The following is a 22,844-nucleotide window of genomic DNA, read 5'->3' on the forward strand; positions in this document are numbered from 1 at the left end:
TTGTGAGCTAAGTCCAAGCTATTGGTCTACTAGTTTTTCAATTTTCTCCGATACCATAAAGGGAAAATCGTTTATCGTAGTAAAAACTTTTATATTCTTGCAGTTCGGGAACAGGCCCTATGTTCATAGTTTAATTGAGATAAAAATTCACACAGCCCTTTTGTTGATTGGGTAAAAACCCAAAGGTTATATAATTTTTGTATATAATATATATAAGTCCAAAGATTATATAATTTTTATTTTATATCATACATCAAGATATATATAATGTGTCATTCCGTTTGTAATTCCTTTAAATAATAATTGTAGGTCCCACAAAGTATATATACTTCCAGATTCATCAATATTCACTCGTTTGTCCTTCTGTTATCTCGTCTTTAAAACGAAGGATATTTTAAACTAATTAGTTGAAAGTTTTCTCAAAACTATTGTAAGCTCAAAAAATTCCCCATATAAAATATGCATCACGGTTTTCTGTATTTTGAATGTTTCGACCATAATTTCAAACCAAATTTGTATATGCGTATTTTGATATTTCAAAACTTTTAAATGCAAAAATGTTGAAAAATAATAAAAATAATTTTTGTCGTAATTTCAAACTATATTATTGGCCTGTTCCAGCACAGCAAGTATGTTAACGTTTTTACTACGATAACCATTTTCTCTTTATGATATCGGATTTTTTTGCAAAACTAGTAGATTCTTCTGCAACAAAGTCAAAAATAATAATTTTTATATCGAAAATTTTTGCAAAACTAGTACATTCTTTTGCAACAAAGTCAAACCAAATAATTTTTACACTTCCTTTAAATTTTATTGATTGAAAGCAAAAAATGTCGGAATTAGCATCGAATTTTAGAATCAGTTTAGATTTTTTCTAATTGGTCACCTTTGAACACGATTTATGGCCTTCAAACGGCCAATGAAACCGTCACACGCTGCCCGAATGTTGCCCTATTCCCGGTGAAGCGTTTGCTTGAGGTGATCGACACTTTGGTATTTTTTAGTGCCAACCTTGCTTTCCAATATACTCCAGACAATAGTCCAACGTATTGGTATTCGGAGATTTTGGTGGCCATTGTGCGCTTGAAATGAAGAGAGGAATCTCATTTTGTAACCATTCTTGGGTGGCGCGTGCTGAGTCCTGTTGGAATGTCCAAGGTCTGCGGCCAAAATGTTTGCGTGCCCAAGGCTTTAATACACACTCCAGAATATTTTCGCCATAATATTCGGTCGATTAATACGAGCGGAGAACGACCATTGTCTGTTATGCCGGCACGCAACATTACCATTGCTTGCGCTTGAGTTCTGGTGACCAACCGAATGTGCACGTTTTCAGCTGACCTCTTTGGCAAGTAAACACAATCATTTTGTCTTTTAACAAACTGCTGGACAACGATTGTTTTCTCGTCGGAGGAACCCAAATTCAGCAGTTCACCACTTTCGGCCAAGCGAAGCAACTTTTTAGCTCTTTCGAGTCTATTTTCTTTCAGGTTACGGTAACGAGCGATGGTACGAGACACAAAAGATTTATTCACATTTAAATTCTGGAGTACACTAACGATAGCCAATTATGGTTTTCCAGCCAAATATAAAGAAATCACACTATCACGCTTGAATTTCATCACGAATAACTTTTTCCTGGGAAATTCTCACCAAAATGTTTTGTACGCTTGTAAATAATATAATGAGCTGTGACTGGAATAATTTTAACAGCTGTCGGACGAGTGGCTTAGAAATGACAGCAGTCTGAAGTTTGTTGCAGTTATTTCATCTCACCATGTATATATTTTTCTGTGTTCAAGTATTTTCTGCATCAACTGGGTAATATCCGCCCACATGGATTTTTGGCACATATGACCGAATCCAGGTTCAAGTACTCCAAATATTGTGAAAATCAATTCAAATATGGCTATAGCTCCATTTATATGTTTCATCCGATTTGGTGTTTAATCCCTCACTTTCGTAATATGCACTACACAAAAATTATATTTGGTACCGGATAGCAAATATAGCTCAGAAATATATCTGCTAAATTTTACCGAGATCGGTTCAGATTTGGATATAGCTTCCATTTATATAATCATCCGACTTTATCCGACATTGTGCACCAAATGTATAATATCAGTTCAAATTCGATGGACTTTTGTACATTTAATCGAAGTTATTGTGAACGGAATATACAACATTTGGTGAAACTCGGTTGACATATGTGTGCAGCTACGATATATGTATATGTTAGTGGAACTCGATTTAGCATTATATATGTCTCCCAAATATTTGTTACTTCCGATTCCAAATTATAACTGCTCTAAAGTCATAATACGCATTCTGAAAAGGTTCATAGTTGGTATAAATAACTTTACATATATTTTTCAAGGGTTTATGTGATAAATATGCACTGTGGTGTAGGGTATCACACAGTCGTCCCGTCCAACTTTTGACATTTCTTTACTGGTTAATAATGGCCATTGGCAGTTTTAGTTATTTTGAATGGATATAGCTTCCATTTATATAATCATCCGGTTTAACATTTACTGTGCACCAAATGTATAATATCAGTTCAAATTCGATGGACTATTGTACATTTAATCGAAGTTATTTTGAACGGAAAATACGATATTTGGTGAAACTCGGTTGACATATGTGTGCAGCTACGATATATGTATATGTTTGTGGAACTCGATTTAGCGTTATATATGTCTCCCAAATATTTGTTAGATCCGATTCCAAATTATAACTGCTCTAAAGTCATAATACGCATTCAGAAAAGGTTCAAAGTTGGTATGAATAACTTAACATATATTTTTAAAGGGTTGATGTGATAAATATGCACTGTGGTGTAGGGTATCACATAGTCGGCCCGTCCAACTTTTGACATTTCTTTACTGGTTAATAATGGCCATTGACAGTTGGAGTCATTTTGTATGGGTAGTATACTTCCACGCCAAAAATGTCCTAGATAAATCTGGGTTTTGAAATGTCGATTTCGTGGAAATTTCCCTGTAATTACGACCTGTAGCGCTAATTAGAATGCATAAAGCGATTTTTTCATATAAAAGTTATGATACATTTTTTATCTGGTTTATACCCTAAATATTTTGCCTTCATTTTCTAATATTATATTATTCTGACCCTGTACCTGATCTCATGAGAAATTTCGTAAGGATCGGACCATAAGTGCAACCTTAGAACTATTACAATTTACCACGGTATGATGATGAAGATCCTTAAGAACAATTGAGGTATTCCGAAACTTCAAACAAACAAAACAAAAACAGATACAATTCAGCTTTGATTTGGGAGTGTAAATTGCAAAATATACATCTAGTTGCAAAAAAGTCAAACGCTTACTTCTGCTCTCACTTATATATCCCCATTTCTAATCGTATTTGACTATTCCATTGTAGTAGAAAGGCGAATGACGGCAACCAACAGCCATATAACCTAAGCACCGCTAATATGATTTGCTTGTATGACCAGCGATAGGCTTCGCATGAATAGCTGACTCTTAAGTGGAGGTTTGGGTGGATCAATATTCCACTTTGGCGTAAAGCACCGATATCTAGTGGCTCCTTTCTGTCTGTGATGAAATGCGAGCTAACATTGCCGCCACCACCAGACACTGTCACTGACAAATGTTATCGATTTTTAACTTTTTTTTAGAATTTTGTCATCAGTCCTGGCTGCCGTTTCTTTCCTCTCTAGCTTTGGCATCAGTGAGGATGATATTTCATCATTATTTACTTTCAACTGTTGGCTTTGTTGTTGTTCTTGTCATTGTCGTTGTTTCAAAAGTTAATGGCTTTGTTGTGATTGTGTATACCGGCTGCCTGTTTCCCTCATTTCCCCATCACTTTTCAACGGGGGAAAGTAGCTTACTTGGTAGTGGGAATGGAGGTGACAGTGGTGTCATTGGTGATGATGTTTGTTCTGTTCAATTTGAAGGGTAACATGGTTATAATGAAACTGAGTACGGAGGGAGGTAAGGAAAAAAATCAGCCCCACGCCATTTGTAGTATCTCCTGTGTGTGTGTGTGCTTTGTTTTTTGTCCATGGAGACAAACTGTCAATAAAGTATGACGATGCCGACGACGACACGCTCAGCCAATATTAGTCTGACACGCGTCACAAGGTATGCGTTAAGGCTCATGGACACACATCAATTGTGGCATGAAAACATTGACTCATACATCCTCGCCGTACGACAAAGGAATGTGGCAGCTTATCTCGGTATTTGAAATGAATAAAATATTAATTCAATAGAATAATTGAATATACAGGGTATACATGCATACCTACAATCCATGATGATCCTCTGGGGGAATCATTCAACATAGAAAGGCTGTATATTGAATATGAATGAAATGTATCAATTAGGGAAATTGTACAGGATTGCCTTTTTTTGATATTCTACGCTAGGATCCTATTTATTCTACGTTTTTTATGAAATAATATATTCATTGACAAAAGGGTCAATATTTATTCAAATATAATTTCTGGCATCATGTATGCAAACTAATGCATATTAAAATCTCTAAAAAGCGTAAGTAAATAAATAAGAAGTGGAGGAATTACCAAGTTTTGGAAATATTTTTATTTGAGGACAACACTGAACTGTGGAATTGCAAAGAGACTTCACCCAATAAAATCGCAGAATTTTAAACATTTTTTTTACCCCAAACAATATCCATATCTCAACCTCAAATGCCAACCTTAATATCAGGTAGCTCTTCAATTTTCCTCATTACCAAATTACGCATTCCCAAATCTTCTCTCACTGTATACAAAACGATGGCCTTCATTTCAAATTCCTGAAGTCCAGCTCTATCCTACTACGGTTATACAACTCATTTCCAAAACAACTTCCTTCTCTCCACTATAGACACAAATTGTGAGCCTAAATTCCAGGAATCCATCACTGCCCCAACACCAAATAAAACATTTTGTTGCATTCTGAACCTTTCGTACGTTCACTGTACGCATTTACCAAACATTCTTTCAATTAAGTCAAACAGTGAAATTTCCATCCTATTCCTTTAACCAATAACAAATATAACACTACTTAGTACTTTTCGTACTATTACAGTACTCATTTCCAAAACCACCTCCGTATCTCAATTACAAATACCACCAGAGACCTTAATATTAAATTCAAGGATAGTAGCCCTATCCCTTCACCCAATGCCTAATTTAGTACACCGAATAATATCAAACACAGATACTATCAGTAATCTAAATATAAATTTTCAGAATTTTATATCTATCCCCACATACAATACCAAATATAGTACCATTCAGTAATTTTGGTACACTTATAGTACACTTTTTCGACATGAGGGCTACAAATGAACAGTAATCCTAATAATTTCAGATTTCAAGCATAATAATTTTTCCCAATGCCAAACTGTATCAATTATACAGGGTGAGAGGGGAAACTGCAACCAACTTCATACTGCCGTAATTTCTAAGCCACTCGTCAGACAGCTGTTTTAAATTATTTTAGTGACAGCTCAATTTATTATCTACAAGCGTACAAAAGCATTTTGGTAGAATTTTCCAAAAAAAAGTTATTCGTGATGGAATTCAAGCGTGATTGTGTGATTTCTTTATATTTGGCTGGAAAACTACAAGTGGCTATTGTTAGAGCATTCCAGCATTTAAATGTGAATAAATCTTCTGTGTCTCGTACTATCTCTCGTTACCGTGATACTGGTAGCGTAGCCCGATGTCAAGGAAGTGGACGGAAGAAAAGAGCAACATCAGCAGAAATGGTTTTGAAAAGTAAAGAAGCGATTTGATCGAAACTCGCATCGCAGTGGCCGAAAAATGGCTTGTGAGCTGAACATATCACAATATTCCATTCAGCAAATTTTTTAAAAATGAGCTCGGGGTAAAGCCATCGGCATTCCAAAAAGTGCAAGAACTTACACCGCAATAGGAAGAAAATAGACTCAAAAGAGCTAAAGAGTTGCTTCGCTTGAACTCAAACTCAAGCGCCGGCCATGGTGATGGTGTGGATCGCCATAACAGCCGATGATCGCTCTCCGCTCGTATTAATCAACCGTGGCATCAGAATAATTGCTGAATATTTTCGCGAAAATATTCTGGAGGGTGTATTAAACCTTGGGCACATGAGTATTTTGACCTTGGACATTCCGATAGGACTCAGCACCATCGCACTCAGCACGCGCCACCCGAGGTGACCAATTCGAACAAATCTAAACATATTATAAAATTTGATGCTATTTCCAACATTTTTTGCTTTCATTCAATACAATTTTAAAAAGTAAAATTTAAAAAAAAATTAAAAATTATGGCATTTGACTTTAATTTTTTTTATCTCACCCTGTAGAAGATCCAAATTCTATCCTGCACTTCATCAGTGACTCTAATTCCAAATTTTATATTTCTAGCTCATTCCATTTGTCCAATACAAAGTATTCAATTCTAAGTACAGGGTTGCACATATTCGACGGACCATGGCTCCTTGTGCCCATTCCAATCGACGAGGCTTGTTCGCAGGAAACATTCTTTGCGTCAATTGGATTTTGTACGGGAACAAATGCAAATCAGTGCGAATAACCTGTTGTAAAGTGGACCGAGACATGCCCAACTGCTGAGAACGGCATTTTTGGGATATTCTTGGGGACCTCTCAACACTGGCTCGTACGGCAGCGATATTCTCGGCCGATCGCCTTGGTCGACTTTTATATGGCCTCTTTGGATTAGAAAGAGCCTTACCAGTCGAAAATTTTTCGTATAAACGCTTAATGGTGTTCTTAGAAGGCGCACTTCTCACATTTTTTAATGTTTTAAAAGCACGTTGAGTTTTCACAATTGATTTCTTCTGTTGAATGTAAATTTCAACTATTTCGCGTGGCGTGTATTGGTTCATGGTAAAAATCTGCTTGGGCTGACGCTTCAAACGCGGTATGTCATTAAGCGATGTGACATCTCTGTCAAAAGTTACTGCGTTGCCAGATGGGTCCGTCGAATATGGGCAACCCTGTACATTTTAGTACTTGTAGTACAAATTTCCAAAAATCCAGCCTTATTTCATATCTACGCACCAAAACTGGCTCTCATGCTGAATTCCAATATTCTAGCTTAAGCCGTTTCGTCTTGGCATTGATTCTACATTAGTTATTTTACTACTCTTTTATATATATAATAGAACTAAATTTTTGTTACCTTAACGTTTACCTTATAAATATCTCAGATATCTTTGATAAATAAGAAAATCGGAGTCATTGTGAGCCATTGAATCAGACAGACTTTGTCCATAAATCTATTTGTATATTCCAACACTTCGGATGCTCTGACCGCTTTGTATGCTTGTGTTCGCCGACTAAAAGAACATTCCACAACGACCTCCTATTTTGTACTATAAATATGTATACACATGTACATGTTGACACCGAACACATACTATCACACACAGATTTTCTGACATATTAGTCGATATTTTTCTCCCCATTTTTTCTGGCATTCTTTGTCTGTGACTGATTTTATGACGAAATGCAAAGAAAAGAAGTAGTAAATCGGCTTGTGTTGTCGTTGTTGTGTTCTTTCACCAGCCCTCCATTCCTGCCACTCATCCCTGCTGTACAGAATTACATTGTGTATGCGTAAAAACGTATAGGCAAGTAATCTGCAGAGCTGGGTGTAGGAATGTCATCGTAGTCGAGAAGGATTGTGCAAAGTGGCTGGGGAGTGAGTATTAAAAGCTAATACAGACAAATGCTGACACAAGAATGAGTCGCACAAACATACGCACACACACACACATCATAGTGAATGGGATTAATTTGAAAATCCATTAAAGTAACAGTCTATAGGGAAATATTTTTCTTGTGATATTTCTCCCCCAAATAATCGTTGGCTAAATTTGGGGGGAGTTTAAGATAATGTTTCTAAATGTCTGAACTCAATGTGTTTTTGTTTGCGGTTTCCATTTTTTGCATAATACTTCTCATATTACGGTAAAGCTGAAGGGAATAGTCTATCGTTTCTAATAGGGCAATTCGAATGTGAACACTTTTGTACAAATATCAGTTTGTGGATTTTTCTCTAAATGCTTGTTTATCTGGTAAAAGAAAAACTTTTGAAATTTTTAAAATACATAATACACCCAAATTATATACGGAGGAGGAACTCTTGACCTTTCCAATAGTGTTTGGTAAATGCAAGTGATCATCTAAGGCATTTATTAGTTGAAATATCTTCACTCTTAATCCAGTGTTGATGTAGATATTAGAATGTGCGAAATTTGAAGAGAATTGTAAAGTTTTTTTTGCAATATATAAAAGTTATGACTCATCGAAATTCTGACAATTTGTGAGTAGGAGAAAATGAAAACGGGTTATATCGCCCATACAAAGACCACATTGCATGGACACCTTCTAGTTTTAGACATTTCGAAGGTTTGGAGCCCAATTTCTTCACATATTTTGAAATATTTCAAAGATTTTAGTCCCAAAATTTAAAATAAAAACTAAATCAGCAGTGATTGGTCATATGAATATCGCGCAAAAATATATTTCAAAGATTTTAGTCCCAAAATTTAAACTAAATCAGCAGTGATTTGACATATGAATTTCGCTCAAGAACATTCAAGATAGATCCGCTTCTAGTATAACCCCATATTACGATACCTATAGATTTTCTGTATTTTGAATTGAAATTTTAAACCGAATTTCATTGAAATTCAAAAGTAAAGATCACAACCAAGAATTTAAGTTACAGGTAGAGATGAAAAAACTGTCACCAACTTCAGACTGCTGTCATTTCTAAGCCAATCATCCGACAGCATTGTTTACAAGCGTACAAAAGCATTTTTGTGTATCGTTAGAGCACTCCAGCGTTTAAATGTGTATAAATCTTTTGTGTCCCGTACCAATGCTCGTTACCGTGATACTGGTAGCGTAGCCCGACGTCAAGAAAGTGGACGGGAAAAAACAGCACAAGCAGAAATTATTCGAAAAATACAGAAGCGACTTGATCGAAATCCCCCGTCGCAGTGATCGAAAAATGGCTCGTGAGCTGAACATATCGCACTATTCCATTCGGCAAATATTGAAAAATGAGCTCGGGGTAAAGCCATTGATATTCCAAAAAGTGCCAAAACTTACACCGCAACAGAGCTAAAGTTGTACTGTTGCTTCGCTTGGCCGAAAGTGTTGAACTGCCGAATTTAGGTTTCTCCGATGAGAAAACATTCGTTGTCGAACAGTTTGTAAACTTGTTTACTTGCCAAAGAGGTCAGCTGAAAATATGCACCTTCGGTTGGCCACCAGAACTCAAGCGCCGACCATGGTAATGGTGTGGACCGCCATAACTGCCGATGGTCGGACTCCGATCTATTAATCGACCTTTACATCAGAACAAATGCCGAATATTATCGCGAAAATATTCTGTAGTCTTGGGCACGCAAACATTTTGGACATTCCAACAGGACACAGCACCATCGCACTCAGCACGCACCAGCCAAGAATGGTTACAAAAAGAGGTTCCTTGCTTCATTTCCAGCGCCCAATGGGCACCAAAATTTTCGGGATACCAATCCGTTGGACAACAAAGTAGTGTCGATCACCCCAAGCAAGCGTTTCACCGGGAATGGGCCAAAATACCGCAGAGCAACATTCGGACAGCGTGTGACGGTTTCATTGGCCGTTTGAAGACCATAATTCGTGCCAAAGGTGACAAAGTCGAAAAAATTTTAACCTATTCTAAAAGCTGATGCTATTTACGATATGTTTTGCTGTTGTTCAATAAATATAAGAAAAATTGTAAAAATTATGGCGTTTGACTTCGTTGCTGTTTTTTTATCTCACCCTGAAAGCTTAAGATTCTCCTTAAATTTCACATATCCCAACATTTTTGACAACACAATATATGTTGTTAAGATGGGTTATATAGGTCTACTACATCCCTACCAAAGGGGTCAAAAGATAAATTGGTCTTCCAAAATGGCGACTTTTTCAACTATTGGAGGAATTTCAAAAAAATCGTTTTAAATAACCCTATTATGTGCCCACCTGTTGGATAGGTATTTTAGCTTTTAAATGATACCTATGTTTTCCATATCGATGGATCCGGGTCTAACCTGGTTATTGGACCAAGACCTTCGGCTCAAATATTAGAGCATACGGGTCTGTCACTTAAGAATCTGGAATCGGGTTAAAAACGCCTACCTCTGGACAAATTTTAAAAATAGTGTTTTTACTTTCTCGTTGCTTGCGAAACAAACCAGCTGTTTTTTTAAACTTGGTATATCTAAATTATTCTCTCAACAAGAGATCTAATATGGATATGGAATTTATCGACTCACAAAAGATTCAAATTTTGATAAAAAATTATTCTCATAAAATTGGAAGTAAATATTATATTTTCTTTAAATTTTTCGCATCCCAATATTGTTATCGGTAATAGATGAAGTGGAAATAAAGGAAGTAGTCGATATAGTTCAAATCTGTCACGTTGTATTGTTTATATCAGTTGCCTGCATAGGCAACTTTTGTCATTAGTCATTACAATATTCAAAATCAAAATACCGAATATAGAGAGGTTCTATTATATGGGGGCTACACCAAAAGGTGGACCAGCACTGACAATTTTCTGTCATAGGCTGTAGTATCCATTGCGAACTTCAATACTAAATCGACATAGAATTTAATGCGGATCGCGAATATATATATTTTGTGGGGTCTATATTTCGAGGTGTTACAAACGCAATGACAAACTTAATATACCCTCCATACTATGGTGGAGGTTATAATAACGCTAAATATTTAAAAAAACCGAGGATACACAACTGCCGGCTGAAACTTTTTAACTTGTATTATATTTAGTTTAGCAAATTTCAGTGTTAGGGAGGTATTAGATACATCAGATACCTCCCGAATACTGTACCTCGTCATTTATAGACCTATTTTAAAACTTTACAAGATTTAGAATAAAGATGTTTCATTGAGGCTTATATAACCATATTGCTTGATCTCTTCGACATACATACATACATATAACCGTCAGCTCATTTAAAGATTTGCCGAGAACCACCTATATTAGAATTATTTGTATTCCTTACATTTGTATTTGTTATTGTATTATATCCATTGGGAATAAGTAAATCAAAACACATAAAAATACATATTTACTTACCTCATCAATAAATTCAAAATCACCACCATTTTCACCAATATACTTTTTTGGTTTCTTAGCCTCTGCCCCCGGAGCCATAGACGATGACATCAATAACACCAGACCAATTACGGTCATTAACGGCACTAAACACTTCATAATGATGGCCAAATATTCTGTTTACTGCTGCACTGCACAAACACACAAGCAAGTGGCAATAACAATGCTTTATATTATCCGGATTTTGTTCGGAATTAAGTTAAACGATTTTCCGTGCAAAAACACCTTTAAAATTTGTTAGACAAACAAAATGTGTAAAAGGAAATGAATACGAAAAACAAAAGCATGATAGAATTTGTTTTTTTGTGTTAATCTTCTTTACTACCACTACCACCAGCAACAGCAGAAACGACAGCAGCGGTAGCTTTAGCACAACAGCAAATATAATTAACCGGCAAATAAAAGAAAGAGGATGTGAAAGAGAATGGAAGAGATGTTAGTGTATGTGTGTGTGTCAGTATAAAAAATTATCCGAAAAAAAAACAACAAAAATACAACTTTCGTAATTTTCCCAAATGAAATTTAATTGCTATTGTCTACATGCAACGACACTGACACTCATACAGGATTTGTTTTATTTCTTAACCTCCCCTCTGACTCAAGCCATCCAGTGCTATGCAGTCTGATTCAGAACATTTAACATCCTCTCTCTATCTCTTAGAGTAGCACACACATACACATGCATACTCTGCAGTCTTTTTTGCACAAATTCTTTCCATTCCTCTCCTCCCCCATTTGCCATTCTCTTTTTGCGCATGTACAAATAGAATAAATGCCTTGTACTGGTGGTAGCGTGAATGTGTTGGTGTGTGTTTTTGTCTTTATATTTTTATTGTTTCCTTATATTTTTTAGAATTTATTTTATGAAGCTTTTTATTTAAATTTTCCGTGTGATTTGTTTCTTTATTTAATTATCCTCAGCTCGTATCCTCAATTGTTTGTTATTGCATTTAATTGATTTTTTGTCTGTTACACTCGTATCGATTATTTTTCTTCTTCTTTTAATATTACACTTTGTTTTTAGTTATCCTTTTAATTTATTTTTCTTTGAATTTCTTTTTGTTACCAAATCAGACAATGGAATTTGAGAGAGTGTGTGTATCAAGGCGAACCGTTTTCTTTGTTATCTGTTCCGCTAGCTTTACCTTTGAACACGACCACGTCTAAACGTCTACTGATTTGTATTTCTATGGGAATTTTCACTTTTAGCCATGGCATTTCTTTGTTGGCTCCAATAAAAAATCGGTCAAACACTCTTTGTGGTTTGACATTTGTCTGATTTTTTTCTCTCTCTCTCTCTCTCTCTCTCTCTCTCTCTCTCTCTCTTTCCTTAGTTCTTGCGCCTTTTCTCTTTCTTTGTTGTGGTGAAAACGGTTTCCATCAGAGTTGGAACTTTTGCTGGATTGATATAAAATATCTAGTTTAAAATTAAATTTAGGGATTTACGGACAATAACCATTCTGAAAATTATGCATGCTTAGTTTGGTTTTCATATTCAAACTCGCATTGCCGGCTCGTACTTTTAGCCTTTAATTCATATTTTCTCAAGCACAATAATATATGTTCACCTATCATCGGTGTTAGAAATTGTGAATAACCTGGTCTTATTTTTCAGCCACAGACTTTGATTTGAGTGTTAACAAGTTAAAAACTAAAAATCAGTACTGCAGTCAACCTTCAGCCAATATTCGATTAATTAAATATATTTTAAATTCTGTTAAGATTATTCAAACTGTTGACCCTCTATGGACTAGATTCTGAAGGAATGGGTCAATATTGTCTATATCGTATCGGACCTAATAAATGTTGTTTTTTTTTATAAAAACAACAATAAAGGGATTAAGCCTGACCATTTTGCAACAACAAACTACTATGGTATACAGAACAAACAAGCCAACACTGTTCTATTAATAGACAAGGCACGGTCGACGAAGAAGTTTTTCAGTTTAAATGAAGCATCCAATAATTCCTCCATTACGAAGTCAGCAATGATCGGTGACGCTGGTGATCCCATAGGAAGTCCTTTTCGTTGTTCGTACACCTTGTCCGAGCATATGAAATATCTACAGTCCTTCTTAAAGCTAGCTTTAAGAACAATAGATAAAAAGTTGAACATTTTACAAAAACACACGAAAATACCTAAAGAAGTTTTTAAAGAAATACTGACCTGAAAATGTATGTTATTTACTGTAAAATTTCAGTTCTCTTTAATTCTTTGGTCAATCTTCTATTGAACTTACGATCTCGTCACTTGGATAAAAAAAGTTTTTTGTCATAGGAGTTATTTTTAAAATAACTCCTGGGGAGAATATCCTAGACAAAAAACAAGGGAACTAATGAGGATTGGGGGATCTTTCCGAAACCTAGGTATTCCCTGACTTACCCTCTGGTGAACATTACCATCGTTCTCCACTAATAAATAAACGTTGTTTTTATAAAAACAACAATAAAGGGATGAAGCCATTTTGCAACAACAAAATACTATGGTATCCCGAACAAACAAGCCAATACTGTTCTAAATGTGATATAAATATTGCGATGAGCCAGGTTTGGACTTTACCGACTATTTCCTATACTTTATATAATTTTAAGAAAATGTTGATATGTGCGTGAGGTACCAGATGTAGTCGGCCAAAGTAGTCAAATTTCATGCTTCATCTAACGCATATAAAAATATTGGTATGGGCAAAATTACAAGAAAATCGGAAATCCTCAGGTTTCTGAGAGATATATTTAGATATAGCAAGTTGTAAAGAATCGCTGACTTGTTTCGCAAGTTATGGCAGATAAAAGTATTGGAAATTGTGGTCCGCAGATATATATCATCTTCACAACAGATCTTGTATTCGCAAAAATGTTTGTATGTCTAAAATTTGAAAAGAGTTGTACTGTAGCATTTTCCGCTTTCTTTAAGCGTTTTGCTTTCAAAATCTTGAACCCTATGTGGGACAGGTAGCAAAAGAGCCCTTGTGGAGGAGGCATCAGAACGAGTGGACCGATATATTCCATCTTCACAAATGGTCTTATGTTAGAAGAAATAATGGGATGTGTGAAATACAAATAGATCCCAATGCTTATTTCGGATTTTAAAAACGTTTTGGTGATTCAAAACTTTGACCCGTTCTGGGGGAGGTCCGATCTCTACCGTTTTTATAACAGATCCTGTGTTGATGAAAATATTCAGATGTACCAAGTCTAAACGGAATCGGATGTTAATTTCACGTTTTATGAGCTTAATGGATAGTCAAAATTTCGAACTTTTGTGTGGGAGGTACCAGAAGGAGTAGGCCAATATATTCCATCTTAACACCAGAACTTGGCTTAATAAAATTATTGGGATGTGTGAAATTTGAAGACAATCGGACTTTACATCACATTTGATAAGAGTTGAAAGTATTCAAAATTTTGATCCATTGTGGGGGAGGTATTTAATGATGAGGACCGATATTGTCCATTTTCGCACCTGATCTAGAACTGACGCAAATATTAGGATTTGGAAAGTTGGAGCAAATTCGGATTAACGGTTCTCTTTCTGTGCAGAAAATATATTTTTTGAAAACTTCGATCACGATCTAAGTTTGAAAAAATATTACGATGTACCAAATTTGGCCCAAATCAGATACTCCCTTCGAGAGTTATCGTGCGCACCAGTCAGCCAGACAGACAGACGGACGGACGTCGCTAGATCGACTCCAAATGTCCTGAAACGGATTTGGCCCAAAGAGACCTAGGGTCTAAAACCGTTATTTTGGCTAGGCACGTTTTGACCGTATCAAATGATATATACCCTCTCTAGCTATATGGCTGAGGGTATAAAAACAAGCATTTGAAAATTACTACTAAAATCAAAAAAAACATAATATAAGAATTTTGGTCCTTTCCAACTGTGTGGTGCTACATTTTGGCATTTATATCATTTATCAACAAAAATACTGATAGAACATCAATATGAACGTAAAACTATTAGAAAAGTGTCGGAAGGCAATTAATGAATTCCATTGTCAAACATTGACTTTCGAAGTGGATGTAAAAGATTTGGGAGATGCTCATACTTCGTTTTTTGTTGGAAAAGGAGGAGAAATAAGTAGGAAGATAATAGTAGGTTTTCCAATAGATCCATACCCATAGCCTATGGTTTAACCTAAGTTTTGGGAATCTTTGAACTTATGATAAAATATCTTATATTGATAGAAATATTTAGATTTGCAATGTTAGAAGAAAATATAACATCAATTTCAAATTTTCATTAACTATGTTTTATACCTACAACAAAAATATGTAACACCTTGAAATGTGGGTCCTGGATATAGGATGCTATCTATGAATCTTCCTATTTCGCCGACCTGAGTCGGTTTAGCTATGTGTGCCCGACTGTCCGATCGTCCGTCTGTCCATCTTTCCATGTTAATTTATAATCTCGCTACTGGTCGCAAATAGCACCCAATCCTCACTAAATTTTGCACGAAGGTGGGTTTATGTTTGGTCATTGGATAATATTTAGCTTGCAAAATAGACCATAAGTTTTATGTAAAAAAGTACAAAGATTTCCACTAAACCGCAAATAGTTTTAATCCTGGCAAAATCACAAATATGTACATATTTACCGCATTCGATAGCACACCAATAAGTTTTTCTTATTTCTTTGTCAGGAATGCATACTATTTTTTCCAGTGTATAATGTTGAGCATGCTTGAAATAGTTTAAAGTTATTCACCACCACTCAGAGAAAAGTGGTACATTTCATTTAGAGCAATGCCGACTTTTTGACACCACCTTTAGCACCAAACAACCCCCTGGAGGCATATTTTAAAGTCAACAAACATTTAGTCCTTCTAGACGAGATATCGATTTTTAAAATTCTGTGGTATTTTGTCCACCCTCTTTCTCAATCCCCCCGCCTGAAAACGATGATTATGTTGGCGCAAGAAAATGAGAGCAATGAGGAAAATTCGTAATAGAGGTGAATTCAACACATTTCCCACAAACAATCATGTGACGGAAAATTGCCAGTGACAGTTCTTAAGCAGAAGAAAACCAAATTCTCTTTGTTTATTGAGCATGTCGCATGATAAGATTTTATTTTATTTCATTTTATTTCGGTTTCCTTTCAAGCCAAGGCAATCCGAGAGAATAGCAAAAACAAATAACACCAAAATCAAGATGATGATGGCAACGACTATTAAGGCAAAGGGCGAAAGATGACAATATGATGCGATGATGATGTCGGTTGGCGGTGTTTGTGGTGATGGTGACACTGATGCTGATGAGATGGATGTCACCAAAGACAAGCATGCCACAAGAACACGTCAGACAACAATGGTTTGATGATAGCGACAAGAACTTGGCACCTTTGGCTAGCTGAACATAATGTGGGCTACATCAAGAAAAACAACTCACGATAATACCATTCACGGCAGAAGACAGCAGAAGCATCGGCAGCGACCGCATTGCAACACACCATCACACATTAAATGTTGTTGGTGATAAAAATTACCACGATGACGACAACAACATTGGCTCTCGCCCCTAAAATGCAAGTCAAAAGCCAAACAATGATACAAAGAAGTCATGTCATAGCCGCCGCCTGCTAGTAAAACGTTTGTTTAGCCTTTTGGGTCATGGACCTTTTGGCAACATTGTGTCACTTCAAAAATGGAAGTTCTATTTTAGTCTCTCGAATACAGTCAACTACGCTTCCATTATGACATCATATGTAGAGATCTTTTTGGGAGGAATGGCAAATTGTTGCCAATTTTATTTGGAACTAAGTAATATTGCTGTTGTTTTTTTGCGTTATAAGATGAAATACAAACGAAGCTATTTATAAATATTGAAATTGTGTCAATGTTCTCAGATTACGAAGAGATGTAAAATTATTTAAACTGTGGGCACCAGGATAAATGGAAAAGATAACGAACAAGTGAAAAAGCAGTAAGTTCGGCCGGGCTGAGCTTTGAATAACCTCCACCATTTGGAACAAATGAAAAAATTTTCAATAAAATAAAATCCATTAAAAATTCTGTGTCTTTAAAATACCTAAAATCATAAGTTGCCGATATATGGGGGGATATACGATATTGTGGACCCATATAGACAAATCTATATCTAGGGGTAAAGTACTCACAAAGAACTCCTTGTGTAGAATTCCGTTGAAAAATGTTGCTAAAATCATTAAAATACCAAATATCGGGGTTTACCGTTATGTGGGGATATACGATATCGTGGACCTATATAGACAATTCTCTTTCGGAGGTAAAGTACTCACAACGTACTCCTTGTGTGGAATTTCAGGCGATTCCATTGAAAAATGTGGGTAAAATCATCAAAATACCTAATATCGGGGGGTACCGTTATATGGGGGATATACGACATCGTGGACCGGTATAGTCCATCTTCGAACTTGGCCTGCCTGTAGACAAAAGAGAGATCTGTGCAAAATGTTAGCTTCCTATGTTAATTCGTTATAGAATTTTACGCTGATCAAGAATATATATACTTTGTTGGGTCTAAAATGATTATTTCGTTGAGTTACAATCGGAATGACGAACTTAAAATACCCCCCATACTATCCCCGGTGGAGGGTATAACAAGAAATTTAAGAGAAACTATAAGTTGATTTTTTAGAAATCGACCAAAAACATCGTGGTCGGGAAAATATCTATTTTATAAAGATTTAAAGGAAAAATACTTCTAGGTCAAACAATTTTAGTGGAGTCAGAGTCATAAAAATAATCGACTCCGACAAGCGATATTTTTCTCAGTTATACTCTCCACCAAACATTAGAGGGTATATTAAAATTGTCATTCCGTTTGCAAAACTTATATTCAATATTCATCGGAGATCCCAAAAGGTATATATATTTCCGATCAGAATGCAATTACAAAGCCGTTCGCCTGTTGAAATCACAATAGAGTCCACATTATTTAATCTAGAGCTTTGACACATAGATTTATATTATATGCAGGCTGACTGGTAGTGAAAATTGACTACATTGGTCCACGTTTATACGTCTATACGTCTATACGGGGACTAGACCTAAACGTGTCCCTCTATATCTTCGGTATTTTGAAGTGTTCTGCCACCATTTCCAGCCAAATCAACTGAAACTTTGTATTTGGGGTTCTTGGTAGGTCTGTTCTTTCATTCAGGTAAACTAATTGGTGTAGCCCCCGAAAAATACTGATTTCAGGTATTTTGAATAATGTCAGTCGGGTTCATGGTAGATCTGCTCTCTCTCCTGCAAAAAATTGGAAGCAGTAATAAGTATAACCCCCATATAAAGATACCTCTAGATTTTCGGAATTTTGGAGTTTTCTGTCAAAATTTCCAACCGTATTAGATGATAATATGGGTTTTCGCTATTTGGGTTATATTTATACCCTACAACACTATGTGTTGGGGGTATTATAAGTTTGATTGGCCCAAAAATTATGTAACACCTCGAAATATTGGTTTCCCACATAAGAAAGTATATATGGATCTTCCTAGCTCGCCGAGCTGAGTCGATCTAGCTATGTATGTCCGTCCGTCCGTCTGTCCGTCTGTCCATGTTAATTTGTAATCACTCTACAGGTCGCAATTATGGCCCGATCTTCACGAAATTTAGAATGGAGGTGGGTCTGGGGTCAGAATAGAACCCTATTTCTTTTGGAGATGATCGCCAAATGTTTAGGGGTTGAAATGGACCAAATACTGAAAAAATGTCGGATTTTGCAGTAGGTTTGCAGGTCGCAATTATAGACCAATCGACGCGGAATTTCGCATGTAGCTAGAGTTTAGGGCGGGGAAGAAGCCTACCAATTTGGGTGGTCATCGGATAATATTTAGCGGGTAAAATAGACCATATCTTTTGTGTTGAAAAAATTCAAAATTTTTCATTAAACCGCGAATATTTTAAATCCCGGCGAAATCACAAAGCCATGACAAGGTTACTTCTGATCTTTACATTGATGTTAACATCCAACAAAACGGATATATAGCAAAATATGTGCGATATATACGTTTATCAAAGAAGATATGCTTGAAAAATCTCTTATATGTCGAGAACGGCTGAACTGATTTCGACAGTTGTCATTAATTCAGAATGGCCTCTTGGCAGGAAAGAAAAAACGTCTAAAAAAATCGCATAAAAATATCTCTCTAAAGATGAAAATATTGATTTTGTAAAATTTTGTCATATTTTTTCAATTTTGTCATAATTTTGGCATATTTTCATTTTGAATTAAACATTTGGTAATATTTCTACAGCTAACAAAACTAAGTAGTTGGGATATCAGGATATCATATACAGATCGCATTTATGGCCCGATCCTTACGAAATTTTGCATGGGGATAAGATGAGGGTCAGAATAGAAGCCTACTCTTTTTGGAGATGATCGCCATATATTTAAGGGTTGAAATGGACCAAAAAACTGCAAAATTGTCTGCAGGTCGTAATTATCACCCGATTCTCACGCACATTTGAATGGGGGTTACCGGACATTACAAAAGCCAAGTAGTTTTGGATGGCCATCCAAAAATATTCAATATGTGAAATAGTTTGCCAACTTTTGTAGACAAAATACGAAAATGTCCATTCCAGTGACTTTTTGGAGAATTCACAAATACAGGAAAGACGCAGTTTTAACTATTTTTTTAACGCTGATTTCGTTGAAAAATATAGTCAAATGTCTGTATCTCATATAGATGCGTTTCAATCAAAAACCAATAATAAATGTTAATCTTTTGCCACTTCTGAGAGATTATAGATCTTTGGAAAATATTGGTTCCAGATCTAGGAAGACAATTTAAGTGCAACATCTACCAATAAATTGGAAATGAGCAAATTAGTTTAAGTTGCTATTATTCGAAAATTAGAGAACGGAACCTGATGGTTTTCTTTTATTATTTGTCACAATATCTTGTGGAATTCTTTCGAGTATCTCGCCTATATAAACTGTATGGTTTATTATAGTGTTGTAGGGTATTCAACGGTCGGCCCCGCTCGACTGTAGCCTTTGCTTACTTGTTTATTTTAATATTCTAAGTTAACAGATTTTATTCTTTACATTATTTAATTTCACATTGATAAACATTGTGGTGGAGGGTATAAAAAGTTTGACTCGGCCGAACATAAAGCCCTTTCCACTTTTTTTTTTGAAAATGCAATAAAGACACTCAATATTTTCTATTTTTTTTTTATTTGAGAGCACAATTGCCGCGGTTAAAAGTGGAAAATAATTGCAATTAAAATGTTGTCTCGGCTGACCATACAGTAGCCTGCACGATCTCACGAATATTTCCTTTAAAGAGTCGATTGTCTCTAGATTATCGGGCGAACACTTATTTTTGAAGGCACCTCACAAATAATAGTCTAATGGTAATCGACAACAGCTCTGCGGATGATAGTACAATATTTCAAAATAGAACGCGAAGCATCGAGTATAGCTTCGGCTGTGTGGCACGTCCTATTGAAACCAAATATTGCCAATATCCTACTCTTAAATTTTCGTTTAACCTCCATATAACGGTACCCTTCGAAGTTCGGTATTTTGATGGTTTTAGCCACATTTTCCAATGGTATTGTCTGAAAATCCACACAAGGATTTCCTTGTGAGTACTTTATCCCCTGGAAGAATAGGTTGCCATAAAACGGTACCCCGATATTCGGTATTTTTATGATTTTAGCAACATTTTTCAACGGAATTGTCTGAAATTTTACACAAGGAGTTCTTTATCCCTAGACATCGATTCGTCTATATTGGTCCACAATATCGTATATCACCCCCCCCCCCATGTATCGGCACCTTCCGGTATTAGGTATTTTAAAGATTTTAACAAAATTTGTTATGGATTTTGTTTTTTTTTTTTTTTTTGAAAAATTTCTAATTTGTTACTAATGGTGGAGGGTATTCAAAGTTCGGCCCGGACAAACTTACGAAATCTCCCTTTATGCTCCACAATTCGCTGCAAAGGTTCTGGATTGTGAAAATTACAACTGGACTTTATAGTATTAAACTGCTGCTTAAAAGTTCAAGGTATTTCGTGTGCTTAGCCCAATTTTGTTAAGGCCTTTATATAGTTTTGACCATACGCACGGACTATGAGGAATAATTATCCGAAGATTTCTAAAGGTGTGGAAAGAGTCGGCACACTGAAAGAAAAATGCTTCGTTGCATCAATGAACCGGTTTCGTTAATTTTCTCATTGATGCAATGAAAAGCTACATTAATATAATAATATTTTTGTTCATGCAATGAAAACTTACGTTGCTTTTAAATTCAATGATTTTTGGTTTCATTGAATATATGAAACTGATTTCTTTAATGTTACGAAACTACATTTTATACCCTACACCACATAGTGGTAAGGGTATTATGTCTTTGTGCATTTGTTTGTAACATGGAGAAGGAAACGAGATAGACCCATAGTTACTTTTGAGAACCTTCATAGAATGACTTTCTGAGTCGATTTATGCATGTCAGTCCGTCTGTCCGTCCGTCCGTCCGTCCGTCCGTCCGTCCGTCTGTCCGTCCGTCCGTCTGTCCATGTATTCTTGTGAACAAAATGCAGGTCGCATTTATTATCCGATTGAAATGAAATTTTCCAAACCATATTTTTTTGGCCCAAGGACGAACCCTATTGAAATTGGTGAGAATCGGATCAAATTTAGATATAACTCCCATATATATCTTCATCCGATTTCAGGTTAAATGTGCACCAAATGTCCACTATCAGTCCAAATTACCTGAATTTTGGCACACCCAACCGAGTTTGGCCTAGAAGCAAGTATATCAAATTTGGAGAAAATCGGTTCAGATATAGCTATAGCTCCCATATATATCTTTCATACGATTTGATCTTTAAGTCCCTCACATTCCTACTATGCACTCCACAACCGTGATATTTGGTACCAGGTATTAGATGGAGCACAGAAATAGCTGTTTTAAATTTTATCGAAATCGGTTCAGATTTGGATATAGCTCCCATATATATCTTCATCCGATTTTGGGTTAATTGACCACCAAATGGCCAATATCAGCCCAAATGGCCCGAATTTTGGCACATGTTACCGAGATTAGCCTTAAAGCAAATACAACAAATTTGGAGAAAATCGGATCAGAAACAGCTATAGCTCCTATATATATGTTTTATCCGATTTGGTGTTTAAGCCTCTCACATTCGTAATATGCACTCCACAAGAATGATATTTGGTACCAGATATAAGATACAGCCCAGAAATAGCTGTTTGTAATTTTATCGAAATCGGTTCAGATTTGGATATAGCTCCCATATATATCTTCATCCGATTTCGGGTTAAATGTGCACTAAATGGTCAATATCAGCCCAAATCACCTGAATTTTCGTACATAAGACCGAATTCAGTCTAGAAGCGTATACGTCAAATTTGGAGAAACCCGGTTCAGAGATAGCTATAGTTCGTAAAATGCACGATAGAATTAGATAGATTTTGATTTTGTACCAAATATCTCATAGAGCTCTGAAATGCCCTGTATAAACCTTTTTACGAGAGCTCTACTAAATATGTATAGTGGTGTAGGGTATCATATAGTCGGCTCCGCCCGACTTTTGAGCTTTCCTTACTGGTTTTTACAAAATTCAGTGAATATAGAAATTATACATAATAGCGCTGTATTTACAA

At 35.9% G+C, this 22,844-nt stretch overlaps 1 protein-coding gene across 8 annotated transcripts in view; it reads right to left on the reverse strand.

Annotated features, from left to right (window-relative positions):
- LOC101897802 (proteoglycan Cow) overlaps window positions 1–12,429 on the reverse strand; it is a 267,481-nt gene extending 255,052 nt beyond the window's left edge. For 4 of the 8 annotated variants that reach the window (XM_059132254.1, XM_059132253.1, XM_059132249.1 and 1 more), the window contains exons 1-2: window positions 12,269–12,388; window positions 11,164–11,427 (exon numbers count right to left, since the gene is read on the reverse strand). In XM_059132254.1, the coding sequence (XP_058988237.1) occupies window positions 11,164–11,301 (138 nt within the window). In that variant the 5' untranslated portion in view covers window positions 11,302–11,427; window positions 12,269–12,388. Of the gene's footprint in view, window positions 1–11,163; window positions 11,428–12,268 lie in introns of all 8 variants that reach the window. The other 4 variants (XM_059132252.1, XM_059132250.1, XM_059132248.1 and 1 more) reach the window with 3 other exon arrangements.
- Window positions 12,430–22,844: the final 10,415 nt, after the last annotated feature.

This window comes from Musca domestica, unplaced genomic scaffold, assembly GCF_030504385.1.
Source record: "Musca domestica strain aabys unplaced genomic scaffold, Musca_domestica.polishedcontigs.V.1.1 117, whole genome shotgun sequence".
Lineage (NCBI taxonomy): Eukaryota > Metazoa > Arthropoda > Insecta > Diptera > Muscidae > Musca > Musca domestica.